This window comes from Odontesthes bonariensis, chromosome 14 (assembly GCF_027942865.1).
Source record: "Odontesthes bonariensis isolate fOdoBon6 chromosome 14, fOdoBon6.hap1, whole genome shotgun sequence".
Lineage (NCBI taxonomy): Eukaryota > Metazoa > Chordata > Actinopteri > Atheriniformes > Atherinopsidae > Odontesthes > Odontesthes bonariensis.
In genome coordinates, this window is record NC_134519.1 from 28,492,684 (window position 1) to 28,516,094 (window position 23,411).

The 23,411-nt window shown below is 43.3% G+C and overlaps 2 protein-coding genes across 3 annotated transcripts in view; one reads left to right on the forward strand and one right to left on the reverse strand.

Annotated features, from left to right (window-relative positions):
* Nucleotides 1-886: 886 nt before the first annotated feature.
* Nucleotides 887-12,227, reverse strand: dis3l2 (DIS3 like 3'-5' exoribonuclease 2). Of its 2 annotated transcripts, XM_075483898.1 has the most exons (22): nucleotides 12,143-12,227; nucleotides 10,818-10,966; nucleotides 10,179-10,631; nucleotides 9,940-10,070; nucleotides 9,689-9,742; nucleotides 9,449-9,550; nucleotides 9,144-9,327; nucleotides 8,333-8,397; nucleotides 7,754-7,983; nucleotides 7,497-7,670; nucleotides 7,336-7,415; nucleotides 7,140-7,252; nucleotides 6,898-7,005; nucleotides 6,568-6,801; nucleotides 4,950-5,029; nucleotides 4,658-4,841; nucleotides 4,361-4,447; nucleotides 4,132-4,279; nucleotides 3,790-3,920; nucleotides 3,344-3,448; nucleotides 2,976-3,080; nucleotides 887-2,832 (listed from the first exon to the last, which is right to left on the reverse strand). In XM_075483898.1, the coding sequence occupies exons 2-22, from the start codon at nucleotides 10,939-10,941 to the stop codon at nucleotides 2,731-2,733; spliced, it is 2,994 nt and encodes a 997-aa protein (XP_075340013.1). In that variant the 5' UTR covers nucleotides 10,942-10,966; nucleotides 12,143-12,227; the 3' UTR covers nucleotides 887-2,730. The 2 variants fall into 2 exon arrangements, with proteins under 2 accessions (XP_075340013.1, XP_075340012.1); XM_075483897.1 differs by having other exon boundaries at nucleotides 10,179-10,966.
* Nucleotides 12,228-20,828: 8,601 nt separating this feature from the next.
* Nucleotides 20,829-23,411, forward strand: part of gpr158b (G protein-coupled receptor 158b) — a 91,937-nt gene continuing 89,354 nt past the window's right edge. The window contains exon 1 of the mRNA XM_075483899.1: nucleotides 20,829-22,241. Coding sequence (XP_075340014.1) covers nucleotides 21,382-22,241 — 860 coding nt within the window. The 5' untranslated portion in view covers nucleotides 20,829-21,381. The remainder of the gene's footprint in view (nucleotides 22,242-23,411) is intronic.

A 23,411-nucleotide genomic window follows, 5' to 3' on the forward strand; every position in this document is an offset into this window, starting at 1 on the left:
AAAACCTTGACTCGAATTTACCCGGGTCAGAGTTTTGTAATGAATTTATGTGCAGCCTTTGGACCCAAATCGGAGGAGAGCTATATAAGAAAGCTGAGCGTCTCTCTGCCTCTGCAATAAAGATATAAACACGAGATTAGTTTACACGAAGGGTAGGAAGGCGACATTTCGCTCATAAAAGGCTTCATTATATGCGTGACAAGTTATGATTCAATCTGTTTTCCAATATGATATAAGGTAGTCGTGGATCCCTCAAGTTCGGCTTTGTTTGCTTTAACAGGAAATACCTGCACTACATTTAAAACAGCAGTAACCGTGTAGGTTTAAAGTCCTAACAGTGGACCTGGCCGGGATGGAAGACACTGCTGATTATTCATTTACATCAGCGTGTTCAGAGCTGATAAGGAAGTTACTGTAAGGTGGTCAAAGTGGAGAATGGAAAACCCTTCTAAACAAACACATCATCACCTCATCAGCACGCCACCACCGGGTGGTCCAAAGGGAGGGCGCCTCAGCGCCACTGTGGCGTGGTTAGATTCTCAAATAAATGACATCACAACGTGGCATCGACGTGAGTCTCCCGCTTACGCGTGAAAATGTGGATTCAGGGAGCATTAAACTGTGTTACCACTGTGGTCTGACGGGACCAGTGTTTTTTTTTTTTTTTAAATTAGTATTTATTATTGAAATATGACAATGTCCATTTCTAGAAAAATAATAACCCAGCAGTCATGTCAATTTAAATGATAAAATGTTTTCTAAACTAAGTCATAGTTGCAATCAGCTGATAAAACAGTGATTCAGTGTGTGTCATTATCAGTTTCAGCCTGCTGGGGGGGTTGGTTGGTTTATTACTAATAAATGAAAGACACTCCTTGGCAACAAAAACAGCTCATCTGTTTATTCGCCACATAAAGTAAACAGAAAAGGGCAGGTCACATAAGGAGGGTTAGAGCTTTTTTTTTTTTTTTTTTTCCCCCCCCATCCCTGTGACTCAATCAAAAAGGCAGATATGTGTGAAGCAGTTCTCAGGTGATAAAAAAACTAAACAAAACAACAACAATTTGGGTTATTACGTGTATTTTTCTTACAACAGCTGTTTGGGAGCTCTGAATGAATACAGTACAGCACGGACCGCCCATTACAGGTGACAATAACACTTTGCAAAATGAATTTTTTTCTTTTAAGAACTCAATTATACTCTTTTACCCCCCCAAACATATAACACGACCTGCTGTCCGTCACTACAGTTTTGTGCGATGGTTTAAAACCAATCAAAGATTGTGTCATTTCACAAAACCATGTGCTGTCCTTTAACTAGTAGGTGGGCGGGGCTTAAATGAAGTGACACAGTCTTGAAAACAGAGGCAAAAGAAGCCACCGTAGCACGGCAGAATCAGACAGGTGACATCGACTCATATTCAGCCCTGGTTTAATGCAGACACTTGGCTAAATAAAGGCTGGAATTCACTTCCAATTCTAATGAGGTCCATCGAGCCTTTATGCTGCACAAATCAAACCTGAAACCTGAGCATGAAAAAAAAAAACAAAAAAAAACAAGAACACACAAAAGGCAAGTGGAAGTACTCTGAAGCAAATTAGCAAAACCACAAAATTCATAACGACCTCAAGGCCTCCGACCATTTCGAGCAGCGGCTCACGCTCGTGTTTCACGTTTCGTATTAAAAACAACTCCAGCTGACAAGCACTTAAACTTTGGCATGACTTGTGCGATAAATACAGAAAACACGAAGCTTCGCTTGGACCGGGAGATTATGGCGGACTCACCAGACCTTCTGGTAAGAACGGAAGTAAAAGAAACCACCTGTGAGCTGCGCTGCAGAATGTTTGCCTGAAGAGGCAAACGCTCCGAAACACACCCACTTACGCCCCTAAGGTCAGGAGGTCGCTGTTACTTAGCCTCTCTGTGAGTGTTAATGCACCTGTTCAGAGTTCTACTGAAAGCTCCAGTGGGAAGCAGCTGGACTCCTCGGTGGTTGAAGGCGTCTCAGCTCTGCTCACGGCCTCGGAGGAGCTTCAGACGTCTTACAAATCAGAACCGAGGAAGAGCCGAGCATTAAAGTTCCAGATGCTTTCAACTGAAGCCGTTCAGGTCACACCGATGATTAAGAATCTCCAAACGTACGACTTGTTTTAAGCGTGTTGCATGTTAAAGTTACAGCAACTAAAGAGTAAAAGAGAAAAAACACAAGTCTTTTCTCGGTGTCATGTTAGGAATCCAGTCGCTAACATTAAATTAAAAAAAATGTTAAAAATCAGATTTACCGCATCTGGCGCAACAGTTATGTCACATCAAAACCGACCTCATCAGGTCAATAAATCAACAGCAAAAATCAAAACTCACTGCTGCTTTGAGTTTCTTCACCTTCAGACCAGAGTCGAAGCTCACACTGAATGACGGGCTGAGAAGTGACATTTTAAAACAACGTAACAGATCATTTATGTTTGGTTAGGTTTAGTAAAAGAATTAAAATAAGGTTTCTAATGTGTGTTTTGGTCATTTGCTGTGAATCTGTTAAGAATACGAAGAAGCAAACCTTCAACAGACTTCCACTCAGGATGGGAACTCGGTGAGGTGTGACTCTGATCTGACTGGTGATTCTCGCGATCATTCGGCACTACTCCTAAACTACGTGTCAGTTAGGATTCTAATCATCAACAAAAGAAAATGTGCAATTCCAAATATACATCAAAGCGTTTTTGTTTTTTTTAGGCTCTCCCGTCCTCGGGCTTCTTGAGCACCGCGCTGTATTTCATAGGAGCTTCGTCCGCTTTGAGCTGCACCTCCACCAGAGAAAAGATGCAGATCACCTGGGAACAGAAATGAGAAACTCGGATTATTTTGGTTTTGGAATAAATTTTTTTTTTTTTTTACTAGAAATGATACCTGAAATTCCATAATACCAGTCACCAAAAAAAAAAAAAAAAAAAGTGTCAGAGCTAGTGGGTCTCACCTGTTCTACAGGGGGATTCTCCAGGTCCTCTGGGAGCCAGACCAGAGTCAGCTCAGATTTCTTCCCCACTTTACGATGATGGAAAGAAGCCAGGCCTGATATAGACTGCAAGCAGAGACCAGTGTTTATTACACTTTCAGCAAAACGAAACATATCCCTCTGCTGGCGTTTTGGTTTTGTTTTGTACTGTAACAAAGTCTCTCCTCAGACGGGTCTTTTCACCCTCCTCAGTCAGGTTTTTGTGGCTGAACTGAAAGTAATCTACAGTCATGATCGCGGCTGAAACGAATGGAAGTCTAACCTGAAACTGATGCCTGTGGGTGTTCAGAAATCAATACCATCAATCAAACTGTTGAAGTGTAGCTGACCTTGCAGTAGATCCGTTTCTGCACTCCGTATCGGAGAACCAGCACATCGAAGGACTGATCCAGCACCCCCATCACCATGGCCTCAGAGTCCAGCGGGCCACACTCCTGCAGGGGCAGACCAACAAAGCGTCCATCCAACACTTAGAAAGTATTGCTTTGGCTCATATTGCATTTTAGGATTTCAGTTGACTAGAACTCTCAGTTTAAGTTCAGGATGCTGCTGGTTGAAATGCCCCTTTACGTTTGCTTTTTGAGATAAAAGTCTAAATAGGAGCCACAGCTTCTCTATACACCTGCATTTCAGAAATAGTGACTCGTTGAGCATATGGTGTAAAAATCCTTTGTTGAAATCATGGTCGAATGTGTCTTTTTTTTTTTTAAACATCGATTTCTCTTCTTTTTTTTTGGTTTTTAAGATGTTCGTGTTTGGTGACCGGCTTGCTCACCTTTACAAACACTCCAAAGAAGAGCTCCGAGCTGAGCTCCTGGACTCTCTTGGACACAGTCTTCCTGTCGTTACAGTGGGACGACTGTTTCTCAACTTTCCCCGAGGACAGCCCGATGTGAGGCCCACATTCTGCATACAGATATTCAGCCGACGCAAATGAGTAACCAGAACAACACCGAGGGGCGCGAACAATACGTCAGCTGAGAACTGAGGCCGCTTTGTTCTTTTCTTCATTTCTACTGTCAACGCACACGTCTCTCAGCACAACAGAAACTCTGTCCTTTGATTAAAAGGCATATCTTTGCATGTCCAAGAGCTCTTTGTGGAAAAAGGTACGTACTCAGCGAGGATGCCAGCAGCCGGTGCACTATGATGTCAGCATAGCGTCTGATGGGCGACGTGAAGTGTGTGTAGAGGGGAACGTTGAGGGCATAGTGCTTATAGTGCTGTTCGCCCTTCAGCGCGCCCGAACAGAAGTACAACGCCATCTGTAAAACAATGGTGATGCAGATTAAATATCCAAACTAAAACCATTCAAAGGGTTTCTGAACCGCGGAATCAGTCGTTACCTGCATGGGTCGGGAGCACATGTGGGTGAGCACCTCTTTCCTGGCACTGGAATACTCATCGTTACCGAGAAGCGTGTTGAGACTCGTCTGTTTGGTGAAGAAGCAGAAACGACATCAGCTCGTTAACAGCGGAGCTTCAGATGCATCCAGTGGAGAGAAATCACAGTGAATATTAATAATAACAGACTGCAGCGTTTGAAGAAACTCCTCAAAGCTTTAACAAAGTTAGCTCAAATCAAATTGAATCTTTAAATGCTTTATGACAGATTAGACACTCGCGGCCACATCTTCACTGACGTGCAACGTTCCCGCAGAAGACAAGTCGATGTCGATTCCCAGCTGGCTGCACAGCTCCTGCAGCTCATCCACCATCTTGGCTTTGGGTGGCGGGTGGCGCCGGAGCAGGGCCAGCTCGGGGAATTTGCGATATATGTGGTTCGCCGTGGCAATGTTAGCCAGCAACATGAACTCCTCCACCAATCTATGGAGCAGATTGAAGGACATGAAGAAGAGCGAGGGGGAATTCAGGAATACATTTCATTAGAAGAAGAAGAAAAAGAAAAGAACAGACTGAACAGAAATGACTCACTTGTTACTGTCTCTGTACTGGTAAACATAGCAGCCTTGAGGCATCATCGACTCTTTGTCCAGGGTGAAAGAAAGTTTAAGCTAAAAGAACAAACAAAGAAATAATTTAAGAAACTGGCCCAGGTAAGAAGATGTCAGATCACGTGGTCTTTTTACGTTGGGGCCATGATCGAAGTTAAACGGTGAAGAAATCTCAATTTAAAACTCGAGGTTAATTTGTCGTACTGTCCAGCTTTGTCCCGTTTTCCCCCTTTTGTTCAGACTTATCCCGTTTTTACAACAAACATAATTAACATAAAGTCGTGCGTTTACCCTCGGTGGCTACAGTGTATTCGGAGCCACTCTGTAACTATGACAACATGAAGAAGGGATGCCGATACACTATCCGGCAGGCTGGGTTGGATAACAATTTCTGATGACCTCAGATCATGCTCATGGAGGCTGTCGGGCACTGATTGGATAGTTTTAGTCTAACTGAGAAACAGTTCTTGAAGAGGTGAAGTAAAAGATGGAGTCCCACTTTGTCTTTCTCTTAAAGGACTTAAAAGCAAGAATTTCAGCTCGAACTAGGGGTGCGCGATCTGACGATATAAAATCGTGACTGGCGAGGAAGAGTGGAGAATCGCAGGCGATCTACCAAATTAGAGAAACCGTATAGATCGCCTTTGCCAATCAGCGCAATAATTATTATTATTTTTTTTAATGCTGGTGTATGGTGTGTGTCCCCGTTAAAAGACACGGATACAGATGTCCAGTTTGTGGTGGATTTATTTGGCTGTGGTTCTTCTGGCATTTACACACAATAAACCCAGGGTGTACAGGCTAATGTTAGGTGAAAACAGCAAAGGGAAAATTACAAGCTGTTCACTGCTGCATCGGGAGGAGAAACGAAACTTTACAGCAACATCGTCTCACGCACAGGTGCGGTACATTCAGGAACATCGGAACGTCTATGGTGCGTTCACGAACGTTGGACGTATGAAAACTCACCGTAAAACACAATATAAACTAGAAATGCACTCAGAGAGTGCAGACCTCCGCCAGGTCGCGCCACCTTGTGGCAGGTCGCAAGATTGCAGCACGAACAGACGAACATCCAGACAGACAACCAACAGACTCGGGCGATCACATAACCTCCTTGGCGGAGGTAATTAATGTATTTAACTGAAAATAACCAAACAACATGGGCTTTCTAACAGGTGGAGTCAAGTCGTCATCAGTGGTTCGTTTTTCTAGTTCCGGTTGCTTCACTCTCACTGTGTCAGATGTCATTAATTAGATCATTATTTTTCATCTTGAATTGGCTTACAGTTGAATTACAATGTGTTGATTGCCAAATTCTTTCTTTTACTCCTTAGCTCTTCTGTGGTTCAGCATGTCGACTTAACTCTACTGTAATTGGTCTTTCTTTTTTTTTTTTTTGGATGGAAGATCGTGATAAAAAATCGAAATCGTGATTTTATGCAAAAAAATCGTGATACAACATTTTTTCCATATCGCCCACCCCTAGCTCGAACTGACAAGAATTTTAACTGCAACAAAGTGCCTTTACAGAGTTTTACTCCCTGATTTGAACCGCAGGAAAAAACGTTGAACGTGGTTGTGGCAGCAGTTCTAACCTGGTCTAGCCGCAGGGCTCCTCCTGAGAAGCGCTGAGCTCGGAGGTGCTTGGCAATAGAGTGCAGATTGAGCACAGCTTGGTGGATCTCGTCAATAGGGTGCACGGGGTCCACAGGCGGAAGCTCCTCGGGGGAGAATAACTTCTCTGGGGCCTCGATCATGCTCTGAGCATGGTCGTAACTTAGCTTCACGCAGGAGCGGATGACTGAGCGGCCAAACCACTCGCTCAGGATCTGTGGGGTGGAGAGGAAACCAGGTCATTCCAACCGTGCTACATCACCCTTCGGAATCCACTCCGACACACCCACATGTGGCTTATGTGAACGTACCTTTCCCTCAGGCGTGATTTTCCAGATGACAGAGAAGGTGAGTCTGTCGGTGAGAGGGTTCAGGCTGCACAGCTCCTCACACAGCAGCCGGGGCAACATGGGAATCACCTGAAGAGGAACAGAACGCAACACATTCAGGACTAAAGAGATACAACTCAGAGGCTGATCTACAAAGACATCAACAGTTGATGAGCGCTGATATGATGAAACTCGCTTGACTTGAGGATTTCAGGATGACTCACCTTTTGAACCATGTACACACTGGTTGCTCTTTGGCTGGCAGTGGCATCCAGAAAGTTGCCTTCTTCCACAAAGTAACTCACATCAGCAATGTGAACTCCAACTTCAAAGTTACCTGTGTGGCAAATATACAGTTAGTCTTGTACATATGTTTCCATACATCAGAACCATTCATCTATACTTATTACAGCCATTTACCATCTGGGAACCGTTTGCAGGACAGGGCATCGTCCAGATCTCTGGCTGTCGCAGGATCAATTGTGAAGATACACTCTTTCCTAAACATCAGATAGAGAGCTACATATAAAAAACTGTTTGGAAATTAAATAGTAAGCAACTCAAAAGGGTTCAACTCGAACCTGAGATCTCTCCTCCGGCTCATCTCCTCGGGTGGAATGACCCAGGGCAGGTTCTTCGGAAGACAGTCCAACACTTCGTCAGAGAACTCAGAAAAATCAACGTCGTACTCTATCAGGATGCCATCAGTCTCTGGTTCAATCTCTCCGGCTTGGCCCAGCGTTTTAGCGAGCAAACTGAGGGAGAACGATCAGAGAATCAGCGCGGCTGTCCAACAACAACAAACGGTTTCCTCTAATGCTTCACATGTGACGCTCACCCTTCTGCAAAGTTGCTGTCGGCTGCCCAGTTGACGATCCGACAGATGAACAAGGTGTTGGTGTAGTCTCCGGGGCGGGAACAGAAATCTTCGGGACAGTCTGCGAGGGGAACATTAATGCGCGGCACCCGGTGGTCGACGGGGGAGAACATGGCAAAGGGTTTATCTGGTAGGAACTTCAGGAAGCCCGTCACAGCTCGCGAGTGTTTCTTCTCAACAATGTAAACCACCTGGAGGAAAAAACGAGGAGGGATTCAAAGTGAAATCTTTTTTTCTTTAGAGACAATTCGCCACTAAAGAACAAAACACAGCGCTGGTGATCTAAGGAAACAAGCCGGGAGCAGAAACGTGTTATGACCCATGAGGGCTTTATCTGGACTGAATCAAACGCTTTCTCTTAACGCTCACTGGACTGAAGAGGTCTTTATCGCTTGCTTGGTGAAGTGCAGCAAACCTTTTTTTTTTTTGCCTTTGCCTGTCGGCGCTTTACTTTGAGCAGAAAGCATGCAGCTCTGTGGTTATTTTCTGAGTAATACTTGAGGGAAAAAGAAAGAGAAGTGGGAAAGAAAAACAGCTCACTTTAGCAGTCTTTTGGAGAATTCCTCCACTGGAACGTGGTGTTGAGGAGTCTTCCAGATGTTCCGCTAATACCGCAAAGGGGAAGGAAAAGATTAAGATGTATCTATTGAGTTTCTGTGTATTGATAGATCTACAGAAGACCAAGTAGGAAAAACTCAAACGGACACTCAACTGATCTTTTTGAAATAGAGCAGCATCAAAAAGGTGTTATTTTTTACTATTTTTCCCCAAAACAGACACAAAATGTTTATTTGTCCTCATTGACGGCGCAGCCCCATCTCTGCCTGCCACAAGGTGAGCTGAAGACAGCTTACAACTTTTCCTCATTGTTGCCAACTTTGTCCTCATTAAAAACAAAGTTTGAAGCGGCATTGGACAAACCGCGGCCACATTTAGTTGGAGGGTGCTGAACGGCCCCGTGAGCACGAGCAACGAGCATCAAAACACAGATTTAATCCTCTGAGATTCAATCAGACGCCGCTGAATCTGTACGATAAGTGGGTGCTGGTGAACATGCAGCACTATCGCTTTTTATTCAGATTAACTGAGAGAACATGAACATGTACTGAAGCACACTGCAAGAGGGCAGAGATGGTAGCAAAGAAGCCGATTAACTGCACTAAGTCAGTTAAATGCCTGGTGACATCATCAACATCATAATCAGAAATTTGAAAGGAAAACACCGTTTCCTGCAGGCTACGATATATTTAGCTGAAAATCCTGGGATATAATATTTCGCCCCTATTGCCCCGCCCTAATTCCTGCGTTATGCTTTGCGCCGGCCGCTGCCGTCCCTCCATCTTCACAGTACCTGCGCTGGCAAGCGACATGCTCCGATATTTGCTGACGAGTTCCTCCTGGTCGCTGCACTGGTCCTCCGTGGCAACGCCGCGACGCGGCGCGTGGTTCGTCTTCTTCTGAGCCGTTTGCGCCGTGCGTTCCACCTGAGTGTCCGACCCGCTGGCGCCTTCACAGTCGGTGTCAGATCTCACCACCTACAGACACACGGCCTCGTCATTAACTGACGCATTTACCACGAATTTGGCTTCAGATTTCATTTTTCGTTAAAATGCATCTATAGTTTAATACTGAAGGTACAGACTGAAAAGTGTTTACCTTCCACTGCTCCCGAGGGAGTATCTGCACCACCACGACGTCTCCGTTCAGCGCTCTGTTGCGGGCCACAATGCCATCAAGGAATATGTCCCGCGCGTCATCCTGAGGGCGGAAAAAGAAAGAAAGCTCGTTTCCTGCCCGTTTTCGACTTTGGATACCAACATTTTTCGAGAGGGACACCATTTTGTAACGTGCCCGGGGAAGTTTTTGGACTGAGGCCATGAGGACAAACTAACTTACGGGAGATGGGATGAAAGCTTCGTGGTATTTCTTGGGGTTGATTCTCAACTGCCCCTGTAGAGGAAATACGTGAGAGTTACACTGACCCGACTGGCTCATAGTTGGGTGAAAAAGAAAGCACACCAAAGGTTGGCTATAAAACTGTTTATCTTAACACATGATGTCATGTAATCAGAGCTGACAAGAGCTAAAGACAAACTTCAGATTAAAGCGGAAAACTTCCAGCCATCAAAGAGCTCATTGGTTCATACCTGAACGAGCTCTCCTCTCTTGAGGCCATGGGACACCTCCTCGGAGGTCATGTAGGGTTCGAAAACTTGTTTCTTTGATCCTCTTCCTCCTTTGTTCTTGCTCTTGTCGGCAGGAGAATTGGCACTTGAAGCTGAAAAAGACACAACTCAGTGATGCACTGACCTCACGAAGCGTATTATCGTGTGTAGATTCTCTGAGATGAAAAAAAAAAAAAGAACAAAACGAACCAACAACTTACTTCTGGGCTGCTGTAGTTTTTTGTCTTTACCGTGAGGAGATTTGGGCCTTGCTATCTGCGTCTCGACGCCACATTTTAATACCCCCTCTCTGTTTTTTTCCTCATCGGGTTGCTTTGGCGGGACTTTTTTCTTTGACTTCTTCGACTTCTCCTCGCTTGAACTGGCTTTCTTTGGAGATTGCGGAAGCCCCGGAAGTAATTCGGCCTCTTTCAAGGCAACATCTCTGCTGGCGTCCTTGTTTTTCTTATGCGGCTTCTGGTGTTTCTTTGCAACATTAGGCTTTGTCGAACCAAGTTCCTCTCCCGATTCAATATCTCCATCCTGGCTGGTGGTGGTGTCCCTTCTCTGTCCATGCCGCTGCCTGTCAGACACACCTTGCTTCCTTTCGCACTCCTGCTGAGCATTGCGAGTGCTTAGTTTCTCCATGTATAATGACAGCGAACTCTCCCCTCCTTTATTTTTCACAGAGGACAGGGAGAAGTCAGTCGAATTGGAGAGATCATTAGGCACCTGGTCCCTCATTTGTTGTTGCATATTAAGCCCGTCGCTCTGGACTCCGAGCACTGGGCCGGGACCGTTTCCCTCTCTTTGGAACGACAAGTCCTTTGCATATTGCTCCAAATACACACTGAACTTACTGCTGTGGTGCTGGCTAAGAAGCCTGGCGTAGGCATCTTTCTGAGGAGGAGTGCTTGACTGACCCTGGCCGCGCCTCGGCTCTCGATTCAAGTTAGCCTTCGGGGACTGACGGGGGGGATCCATGAGGGAATCCTCAAAGGTGCCGTCCCTGTACCAGGACAAAGCAAACACAGTGAATGCTACCATTAAACAGCAGTGCAAAGGAGCCACCACTTCATGTTGCCGAGGACAAAAACACCTCAACAGGGAGAGAAACAAGCCAACCAACAACCTCGAAGACGTACTGTACTTGTGGTTGTTTTGCATCTCCAGTTTTAGCTCTTTTAATTTTCTTTGTATCACAATGTGGTCACTTTGCACTTCGTCTGGAATTTCTTTTTGTTGTTTTCGTGTGCTGGTTTGGTAATTGCTGCCCTCTTTGGTCATTTTGCACCTCATTATGTTCACTTTCTGGCCCAACTCCAGTTGTCATACAGCTGTGCTTCTTTTGTATCACACGTTTCTTAGTTTCAATCCTTTTACTTCTAATTTTTGTCCACTTAGTTTTTAACTTTGGTTAAATCCATTTTGGATACTTTGTGCCTCGTGTGTCATGCCATGGTTGCTGTCCTGTTGTTAATTTTTATGTCTCAGTTTTTTTTTTTTTCCACTTCTTCTATAACAAAAATCCTGCTCCCATTTTTAACTGCCTATTTCTCTCTGATATAAGACATGGGAGCCTCATGGGTACATGCTCAGTGTACCTGTTAAGTCATGTCATAGGACTCATAACTCTCCGGCCGGAAACGTAGTTTTATTGTAGTGACAAGGTTTATAATTCAAAGTATATAGGTATATAGATAGATATATAAAACAAAGTCATTGTCTAACGTTCGTTTCGAGAAAAATTAAAACTACACGTTTGCCGGTTTGGTTCAAAGTAGTCTTTAAGTGACATAATTTATTTTGAATAATATTCAGCTTTAAACTGTCTTAGAATCAAATACATGTCTGGATATTTTACCATATCAATTAAGCTTAAGTTCATTGTTGACCGAGTATCATTTCACGGGAACTCAAAGGTCACGTGATTACATCATCTTCACTTTTTACATTTCGCCAAGCTGTAAATACCTTTCGATGCTTTCCCCTGCTAGCAGTTAACGAACGTTTGCTAACAATTATTAGCAGCTCATGACAAAACACCCGCTAGCTACTTCCAACGGCAAGTGCAGGCTTAACGTTGACTAAAAAAAATATCCAGTCACACAGACCGCGGCACACTTCGTCATAAACTGTTCAAAAAGACTGTAAACACTGCCAACATAAAAAATTAAAATATCACCTGTTTCACTGAGATTCAAGTTGTGTAAGGCTATGTAATGTGTAGCTCACAGCAAACTGCAGCCATATACCTCCTTCGTTGTCATTGGCAGTTGCAAATATGCTGCCTTTGTGGACTGTCGGAATATGTAGTTTTACTGAAATCTCAGGAAAAAATGCAATTCAAGTGTAGATATGAGGTGACAATGGATTCAGGGTGGGGAAGTTCCGGACAACTTGTAATATGGGTTGTAATTATATCACAGTAAAAATACGTTTTTCATATCTAAAAAACAGACACGAAACTGATTGTGTGTATATCGTTGGACTCATGTATCTTTGTGTAAAGCAACACACCCAAACGGGTCAGTGAATCAGCATGGCTTCTGTCGTCACCTCAGTATCAGCAGCTGTAAGATTTTTCTGCACAACCAGTTGACACAGATCCACCGCTAGATGGCATCAGAGACAACGCTGTATTATTTGATTAGAGAGTGACGTCGTGCCGTGCAGGTCAGTTGGTGTAAACATGTCAACCTGTGCTCTGAAGAAAGCAAACATGTCGTAAGGAATATATTTGTGTGTGAGTGATGCCTTGGTGTGAGAGTGTGGAAGCACGTGTAACTTCACAAGATAGACATCTAAGTTTTCACCACTGTATCATAAGCTGGAAATCCCTTGTTTCTCTTGACAAGTTGATTCCACGCCTGGCTGTTCCTGTTGGCGTTGCTTCAAAAGTACAAGACAAATTCTGAAGGCTTTCCACTAGGAAGTGCTTTTTTGAGACAAAACAAACAAGGTGGTCTGCGTGCAGTCAGGTGTGACATTGCTCAACTTGATTGGATGTCTGAATTTCTTGCAGCACACACACACACACATATGTGCTCAGAGACTCAGACATCTTCAGTGATGGAGATATTTTGAAAGTTTACGTGATTTATAAGAATGCAGTATGTCTGTCATCTGTCATCTCACTCAAAGAGGACACAAGATAGCAAATAGTTAAAAAAAAAAGAAAAAAAAAGCATTACTTCAACATTACTTACTTTGAATTTTTTTTATTTTTTTTTCCCACAGGAGCCTGGACTGTTTGTGAAACAAAGAAGATGGGTCTGGATTATCATTATGAATTCATTAAGTTCCTCATTCTGTTTAGGTTTGAACAGCTGGGTGTCATCAGCATAAGAGACATGAAGAGCATGAAGAGACAAACTATTCATGACCAAAGGAGACTTACCCAGTCTAGAAGCCAGGCCCTGAGCTTTGAGGGAAGCTAGAGAAGATACACATTCACTAATGGAAGAATATTTCTCTTTGATGAACCAAAAGGAGTGCTGGGTCTGGCAGACTCAGCAGACTGGCAGAAATATACACTGACATTTCGTGCTATACTGGTACACTATACACTCCAATCGTCTGGTGCATTGTGCTGATATTTGTTGTTTTCATCCTCTTAACGTTAGCCTCTTGGGAAATGATTAAGTGACAGTTTTCGAGAGCCTTTCATGTTTATCACACAACTGCAGCTCATCTGGCAGACAAAACATTACATTGACTGAATATATATATATTGAACTTGTTGTTCAATTTGATTTTACAGATTTTGGTTCGGATGGGCAAAAGACTGTTTTGCACTCCAAGTGAAATAACGCTTAAATCATTCATCATCTTCCTTATTTTCCATTTCCTTTCCCACCTGTCCTCTTCCTCCTGGTCTGCATCATTCTTCAGTGCCTCTGATGCTTTACAGGCCATCCTGAGGCGACCGGGCAATGGAAGAAATGAAAATAGCCGTTTCTTTCACTGCATGAAACACAGCATGAGAATCTATACAAACCAAAGTAAAAAAAAAAACATATATTTCCCATTTGACAGCTTCTACATGTCCGTCAGCACAGATGGAGGGTGGTTTTAATACCAGGTGATACAGTTATAACAGTAAAATGCATCTGTGAAATCAGGACAAAAACTCCATGATTCACACCTTTAAAAATGTACATTCTCTACACCGTGTAGGTGTGAAATTGGATCGCGACGGATGGCTTGATATAATTTGAGGAACATTTCAAACATTGGAATTTAGATTCTCAGTTTTCTTCCTGAGATTTGGGGCTTCAAGCACATATTCTCTAATAAATGTCTTTTCAGTACATCTCCTTAATTAGGGGCGTTTCACGGTAAACACCCTCAAAACATATGTCGAGTCGGTCATTTTCAAATTTGATTACACCTTTCATCTTCACTAGTTTCAGCTACGGCTCGCTGCATGGGTTGCGGCAGTAAAGGCAGACTCCTGAATGTGGGGAAAAGAAAAAAAAAAGCACCACTGGAAATGCGCCTTTCCTCCAAAGCCTTTTTTTTTTTTTACCCCCCCTCTTTTACCCGGATCTGAAAAAACTAAAGCAACCTCTGGGAGAACAGAGAGCGTGGGTGAAAGAACGGCTGGTACACCAGCCTCCACCACTGTTGCAGATGTATGGACCCAAGTTGTAAACCATGCAGATGAAGCAGCAAACTCGTATCAAATATTCATCAGACCAGGGGAGGCAGTGCAGCTTGTAAGAGGAGATAGAATAGGGAGCGGGAGCAGTCACTTTGTACGCTCTTTTCGTCTCCTTTGCGCCGTTGCTGTGAACACCACACAGCATATACACCTTTCTTTTCATGTGGTTTGCCGGCTGCTGGGTTATTCAAGCAAATCTGCAGAGTGACTGCAAGTATTAATGATGATTTGTGTCACGTACCTGTACTTTCAATTCAGCATAGTCTATTCTGTCACCAGTTATCAATCTGTCCATTAACCCCTGCCTTTAAGCAACACTTTTTCGTGTGTTTTCTTTGTGTGTGTGTGTGAGTGTGTGAGTGGTGTAGCCTGTCACTCTTGATCTAGTTGTAGATTTGCAAGACCAGACAAGCTACCGTCCTCACCACTTTCTGAAGCACACAGCATGGTGAGATTTCTGCGTCGTCACCTTCCAGTGCCATGGCAACGGCCTGCGAGTCACCCCGTGCGAGCAGCACTCTTTAATGCCCATTTACAGTCAGGGGCTGACTCCTCATCAGCCCTACAGAATGTCAGAAGGACATGTGTGCACGAGGTGTTACGCACGGGTAGAAATGATCCTGTCATGGTCTTCGTGATCAACGGCAGATGTATCCATGATGTGCCTGGGCAGCAAAAGACAGCAGACAGGATTGGCTATCATCACTCATAGGAATGACTGACCATCACATTGACACATACTTTGTCATCGCTTTAAAGCTGCAGTCTGCAACTCTTTTTCAAGCACAATGCCTGGAACTGTCCGGGGATTCTGAAAGTAGTACATTAAATACCCCAATACAAAAAAAATGAGTTCTCTAGCTCCCCTATATGTCCCGCTAGGTCCCTCCAAAGCCAGCAGGTTTGTTTACAAAATTGCAGACCGGACCGGTAAAAGGTAACCAATCAGGTTTACAAGCTGGGCTCTGCTGCCTGTCAATCACCGATTGTGCACGCGCGATACAAGGTAGGCTCGTCCCCATGCTTATTTATCTAGACTATTGAACTTCATTACGGGCTTGTCTACTTACTGTGTCTTCCATGATCGCAAATGACAGGTGAGTTGATGAATGAGGAGTCGTGTAAGCGCATCTGGCGTGCACGTCTACGTGCACGAGTTCTCATGTGTTTTGATGAGGCGGGACAGGAAGTTGAATAACTTTTTATTTTTCGGTTAAAAAATAAGCATTTCTTGCATTTTGCGACTACGGAGGTCACCGTTTTCAACTTCAAACGTTCTGATAGATCATGTAAACTCTTAAAATGCCAAAAAGTAGGACTTTACGTATGACAACAACAAATCCTGCAGACTGCAGCTTTAACTCTGCCTACATGTGTAACATGTGCACTGTAAGGAAATTGTTCTCATACTCACTAGATTTTTTAATAAGAGACAATTCAATGGTTTGGGAAACAGGTCTGATAAAAGGAGAGCTTTTGTGAGCCATAGCAACATTTTTAGACCCCACTCTGCTCTTTCAAAGGTTCTAAGTCAAAAAGAGAATTCAGTGATTTGCGAAACTCTTAAACCGATATTTTATTGGAATGTGAAAATCATAGCTGTTGAAAGTGAGACGTTTACTTTGCTCATCTTGAATTCGACGGCAGCAACACGTCCCAAGAAAGTTGGGACGGGGAAAAAAACTGGACTGAAAAAGTAAGCCGGAGAAAAAAAAAAAAAAACAGCTGGAGGAACATCTTACAACTAAGTATTTTACCTGGCAACAGGTCAGCAACATGATTGGGTGTAAAAAGAGCATCTTAGAGAGGCAGAATCTCTCAGAAGTAAAGATAGGCAAAGGTGGAGCAATCTGCAAAAAACTGCATCTACACATTGTGGAGCAAATTAAAAAAAAAAGTCTCTCAATGTCAAAATGTAAAGACTCTGAATATCATATCCTCCACAGTACATAACATGAAAAGATTCAGAGAATTTGAAGGCATCTCTGTGTGTAAAGGACATGGGTGAGAATTAAAACTGGATGCCTGTGGTGTTCCGGCCCTCAGGCAGCACTGCATTAAACTCTGCATTGCCTGTGAACACACTTCACTGTGCCACCCACAAATGCACATTAAAGTTTGATCATGCAAAGCTAAAAGCTCATTTGATATAGACTCAGGCAAAGTGGAAAACTGTTCTGTGGTCACACAAATCACAATTATCAGTGCATTTGAGGTGTCTACTGGCATTATAGCTTATACAGTTACTTGTTCCACTGTTTCAAAAAAGCGAGAGCACACCATCTGTTACTTAGTGCTGGCTGAGTCCACGCCATTATTATGGCATTTTTAAATCAATCAACTGACACAGACAGTCTAATCAAACCAAAGTTAAACCCTCTTGGAATTAAAACATTTTACTCACACATCAGGACATGATAAAAAAAAAGAAAATCATCAGGTATTCACCAGGTCTTTAGATGAAGTAAACTCAACCTCAGGTGAACAACAACACTTTAGAAATGACACTGTGTCATTATTTATTGAACAAAAACTATGCCAAAATGTATGACAAACTAACTCAACCCTATGATTCATTCGCTTGTAGAAATACTACCAGCAGCGATAACTTGAATAAATTATTTTCTTTTTGATGTTGTCAGACTCACACATCATGGTGGAGGAATTTTGGCCCACTCCTCTGTACATCATTGCTGCAGTTCACTGAGGTTTGCAGCTTTCATCTTTGCACATCTCTCCTAAGGTCCTGCAGCAGCATCTCAGGCTGAGGTCTGGACTCAGACTGGGTCACTGCGACACCTTGATTCTTTTCTTTTTCAAACACTCTGTTGTAGATTTTCTGCTGTGTTTGGGATCATTGTTCTATTGATGACCCAGTTTCAGCCAAGCTTTATCTGTCAGACAGATGGCCTCACATTTGAGTCTAGAATACTTTGGTATCCAGAGGAGTTCATGGTGGACTCAGTGACTGCAAGGTGTCCAGGTCCTGTGGCTGCAGAACAAGCCCAAATCATCAACCCTCCACCACCGTGCTTGACAGTTGGTATGAGGTGTTTGTGCTGATATGCTGTGTTTGCTTTTCTTCAAACATGGTGCTGTGCATTATAACCAATAGAGTTATGAGATGCATCTCTTGGATGTTTACTGTGTTCGGAGCATTGTACGGTCGGAATTTCCTGGGATGTCCTCTCCCGAGTAAGGGGATCAGGTGGTCCCCTGTCCTTTTTCTCTGAAACTGAGATGATGTCCCACATTTTGGTTAAGGCTATTTTTCACAAGTTAACACAGCATAACTTATTTACTGTCATCCATTTGCCTTTATTTCCAGATTAATTTTCACATGGGTGAGAACACAACATGAAGCGACATAGCACATGCGAGTCACAGAAACGTAAGACTCAAAATGAAATGTGACAATCTATGGATGTCTTCCTGTTGAAACCCAGAGATGATTGTCAGACAAGGTAACAGCAGTTGAAATGACCTGCATTTACCACACTGTGCAGCACTCCAAATCATACAGGTCAGCAGAGAATAGTTCTAAACTTGGACCAGTCATTTTTTCAGATTAAGAGGTTGATTTAAAAAAAAGATACGGCACATTTAGAAAATAGGAATTTAGGAGTGCAACCAGACTGCTGGTGGGACTTTGGAAAGTTGCATTAAAATATATATATTTGTTGAATTCATACATTATTAAAGGTCTAATCTATAATATCCATATTCTCTTAAGTGTGTTTACATTTTAAGCTGGACATGATTTTAAAAAATTTGACTATCTCTCATTATTGGTAACATGTCCCACATTACCCAACACGGACATAATATTTGTTCCACATAGTTTTGTTGGGATCTAGTCATCTTACTCCTGAGAAGATTGACAACTGTTTTGAATGTTTTCCACTTGTGAATAATCGAATAATGGACTCCAAATAGTTTGGAAATGTCCTCATAACCGTTCCCAGATTGATGGGCAGCAACATTTGCTTCTCTAAGATCATTGCTGATGTCTTTGCTTCCTTGTCATTGTGTTAACACACCTGAATGCTCCAGACATAGGGTAACATCGAAGTTTTTGTTCATCTCAGGTTGTATTTACCTCATTCTAAGCCCTTGTAAGGACCAGATGATTTTTTCTGTGAATGTACAATAAACACATAGATAAATCCTAGGTAATTACATTACATGGTAAGGAAAATGATTTGAGACAAACATTTAGCCTGCACTTGTCTATTTTGGGAGTGTGAGCAAGACTCTGAATGCATGAGGCCACCTGAAGCTTTTAAATTCATCTTTCCTGTGACCACATCATAAGTGGGCTGTATAAAGAGGAGTATGGGTGGCTCTGTAAGGGAGAATTGAACTAAATTGAACTTACTTCCTGCTCTCGGTGAAGGAGGACGCATTTTCTCTCTGCTCCCAACCCTCCCTTTTTTTTCCCCTGCTTCAGTGTGTCTGGATCTTGTCTTTTTGTGTTTTTGGAGCATCTCTTTACATATCAGACGAACTCAAGAATGATGGATCTGGTCAGCTGGTCTCTCACTGTTATTGATCAAATTTTCTCTAATGCAAAGTTGGGGAAAGGAGAACCCTCATGCCCCGACGGGACATTCTTCGCTGGATACTCAATGGACTCCTGGGGGAAATGGAGAATTCTGTATCTAGCGATGCTGTACGCCGAGGACGTCGAAGATGTCTATATATTTGGATTTATGATACTCGGGTTCCTGCTATTTGGAGTTGGAGGATACCTGGTATTTCACAAAATTAAGAGAACGTGGAAAGCATTCGAGGGGGTCACAAGAGCAATAAACGCTCAGACTGAGATGCTACATGAGCTGAATCGGAAGCTGGATGCGCGCGCGCAGGCCGGCTGAGATTCCTGGGCTCAGAAGAGAAATGGATTAAAACTGGGAGTAAAGTTGATTGATTACTTGGACCGGGCGGAAATGGTCTACATTCCACAATTCGGCTGATCGGATTTCGCCATGAGACGCACCAGCAGAAACTTAAAGATAGACGGCACAATCAGTAGTCTGTCTGAACCAAAAACAAAAATTGTTTCCACAGGAGTCCCCTTCCTGAGACTCCTGTGGAAACTCTTTGGACTAGCTGACATACTCACATCACTGTCAAGGACAAATACCTGATAAAAGTTTAGCACAGACTTACGTGCACACACCCACATGCACACTGAATAACACACGCAACTCCTACACCACACCTCCTTCACTGTTTCCCAATTCTTGATATGAATGTTTTCCTTCTTTGTGCTGAGATTTCTCTCCTCCTCTCCCCAATGTGTTATTTCCTCTCTCATTCTACCCCTATCTCATTAACACTTCACTAAGAGGAAAACTTAGTTATATTCAAATGGTTTATCTTATTAATGAAAACTTAGTCATATTCAAATGGTTTATTAAGACCTATTATCACTGTATAAACCTTTATATTTCCTCTCAGATGAAAGTTTTTTACCCAAGTCCCCTTTAATTTAATTTATGGACAATTGAACGGCTTCTTAAATGCTCCCTCTAAAAAGAAAGCTTATCCATGTTTCTGATCTTATTAATGCTTCACTAGGAGGCGAACTTAGTCATATTCATATATTGAAGATCTGTTATCATTTATTATACCAACCGTTCTGTTATTAGCTATATTTTTTGAATGCTTCCTCTTAGAGGAAAGTTTATCCATGTTTGTTAGCTTTTGTTAGTTTACTCAAATTACCTGCTCTGTATTTCTGTGTTGTATTTTTTTTTCTGTGTTGTATTTTTTATGTCTTTATGTAAAGCACATTGAGTTGCCTGTGGTATGAAATGCGCTATATAAATAAAGATTGATTGATTGATAAATCTGTGCGCTTGTGAAATCCAGTCGCTTGCACATTTGCTTGAGCTTACAATTTACAGCAATGACGATGGACTTCACCATCCCAAAATCCTTCCTGATACGACCCAATTATGCATTCACCACCTTTAACATGTCTTGGGTTCTCCTTTCACTTGTTAGCCTGTCACTCCATGCCGTTCTACTTTATGCTTTCTTTTTTCTTTTTTTTTTTTGTAGATTGAGTCTAATCGCCAGCTTCCACCTCCTTCCTTGGTAAACACGTCTCTTCTTCATCACCAGCGCCGCCCTCGCTTTTCTTTCTCACAGGCGCTACTTTCAGCACCGGACAGCTCTCGTCGTTTCCCACGCTCCTCCCACCTCCTGCAGACAGGCAGTGAGAAACAACCACACACGCCGGTGGGCGACACTTCAAACGGCCTATTAGGGGTTTTATTGGGAGGGGCAGAACTTCAAGAACAATTTGCTCCGTTCCTCGTCATCTTACTCCTCTTTTATGGATTCTCCGTGCAGATGTAAGAAGAAACACTGCAGCTCTGGATTGTCGCTGTATTGGCTGTGAATGGAATGGAGAGGGAGACTGGAGAGGAGTCAGTGTAGCTTTCACCTGAGTTAGGTGGTTGGATGGGAGGGGGGGTTTCTGGGTAGCTTTTTTTTTTTTTGCATTTTCTGAAGCGAAACAGAGGTGAGTGCTCCCTCTGGCGCGGACGCAACATGTTCGGATGAAAAGTGGGGATCCCTATCCCTCTCAGCAACACCATGGCTATAAAATCCAGGACATTCTGTGGCGTGCGCTTTTTAAAGTGTTTCTAATCGCCTGCAGAAGCAGCTGAAAGAGAGCGGCTTTGGTAATGAGCGCCACACTTTGCCAAGTGCCCACGGTCTCCCCTCTGCGCCTGTGAGAAGGAATGATGGCTCTCATAGTCGTCCCCCTGCTTCTGCACACAGGGCTCGTTTTGGGATCAAACTACGGTTATGTGGAGTGGTCGGATAATGACCGAGACGAGAAGCACCCACCAGTGCTTAGCACCCAAAACATTCACAGGGAGCCGCCCCATCACCCGACCTACTACCCGGTACCAGCAACAGAGCGCACAGTGGTTGCGCACAAAATTGAGGAGGACTTGCCCAGGGTGGTGACCGCGTTCCTGCACACCGGGGACTCCTCTGCGCTGAGGCAGGTCAACTGTTCGCGGAGGTACGAGTTGAGCAGCCTGCGGGGCGGCCTCCACGTCGCCTCCCACTACTCGCTGCACAGCATTCTGGATACCGTGACGCATGCCACAAACTTCCTGAATATGATCCTGCAAGCCAACAGGTCCCGCGAGCAAACCGTTCGCAGGGACATCCATTGGTACCAAGCGCTGGTTCAGAGCATCCTCGAAGGGGACCCCAAAATCCACAAGGCGGTGGTGACCCTACACACGAACGCGCCAACGCTGGGCCCCCACGTTTTCCTCCAGGCGACGAGGACCGAGAATGAGGTGGTGTTGCAGGACTTCTCCAGCTCTGCGCACCGTCAGCTGAGCGGCAGGAGCCCGGAGACTGACTGGTTTAATGACTTCAGGGATGGCAGGAGGCCTCACCTGCATAGAAGAGTTCCGGAGGGATCGGATTCCAGTGGTGGAAACTACTTTCTGAACAAAAACCAAATCAAGTGGTCGGCACCGTTCCTGGAGTGTGAACACGGGGCGTTTGTGCCTTACTGGCTGCTCACCTTGTCGGCCGGCTTCTATGGACTGAGGAGCAACTCGGCGCCAGAGTTCAGGTGAGTGAGGAGGGAGTGAAACTGGAAGGAAGATGCTACTGTTCTCTCTCACAACACCTTTAAATGATGGAATCGCATGTGCTTTCTCAGCTGTTTTATTTGGTTAAAAAACAGAAACGACACTAAACGATTTTCAATAACAGTCTGGCTTTAAAACATTTTTTTTTTTTGTAATTTTGTAATCTTTTTTTCAGATGAAGTAGAGGAAAAGGTTATGAAGTCAAAAAACAATCCCAGTTCGTACTTATTTGCCCCTTTCATTTAGTTTAAATGTTTTGTCCTGATTGAAAGTTTTGAACACTCTCTGCTCTGTGGAGAGATACATTATCATCCTGTAAAATATCCCTCTGTGCATTTTACTGTGGAGGTAATGAGTGCCATCTCTGCTCGTCCTTTACCTGATATCAACTTCATATCACCAATGATTAATGATAAGCCCAAAGCTTGCTTTCTTCAGGCAGTCATCTTTGTATGTTTCATTGGACATGAACCAAACAAAACTTCCAGCATCATCTCCATGTTGAGTTCAGATTCACAATTCATCACTGAATATCCCTTTCCTCCAATCATCCACAGTCTATGATTGCTTCTCGCCCACCATAACCTTCTTTTCTGTGTAAGTCGATGGTTTAGGTTTAGTTTCCTCCACTTTGGTGACAGTAATAGGTTAATAATAGGTTGACCTGTATGTTTCCCTTTTATAATCTTCCCATTTTGTTTGTTCTTTTTGAGACACAGCTTATGTCATCTTTTGCCAAACTCCAACCTGAAATACTTTCATGGAGGAGTTTTATAATCCTTTCCATTGTTTCTACTGACAGCTCTCTTGTTTAGTGTCAGTCAGCCAAGTGCGACAGCTGGTTAACCTCTGCAAACACTCTCTTTTAGCTGCAGACCCATTTGTAAAGTCAGACTTGTGAAGTAACTTGTTTTAGAAATAACAATTGCAAGACTCATTCAATATATCTCTATATCTTGATCCAAAAAAGGCATACAATTAAAAAAATGTCATGGATTTTTTAGTATACAAAGCTAGAATGTCCATCTTTTAAGATTCTATTTATTTTACAAAATAAAAAAGCTGTATAAACATCCTCCAAGTGCGGTAATTACATCAGGGATGATTGATGAGGTTCAATAGAATAACTTAATAGAATAATAATAGCAATA

Excerpts from the sequence above, each read along its gene's own strand:
- dis3l2 (XM_075483897.1), bottom strand. The coding sequence starts at position 10,941 with ATGGATCCCCCCCGTCAGTCCCCGAAGGCTAACTTGAATCGAGAGCCG. Across the intron at positions 3,921-4,131 it reads GCTGCTGGCATCCTCGCTGA|AATGTGGGCCTCACATCGGG; the intron begins GTACGTACCTTT and ends ATCTGTATGCAG. Across the intron at positions 2,833-2,975 it reads AGAATCCCCCTGTAGAACAG|GTGATCTGCATCTTTTCTCT; the intron begins GTGAGACCCACT and ends TTCTGTTCCCAG.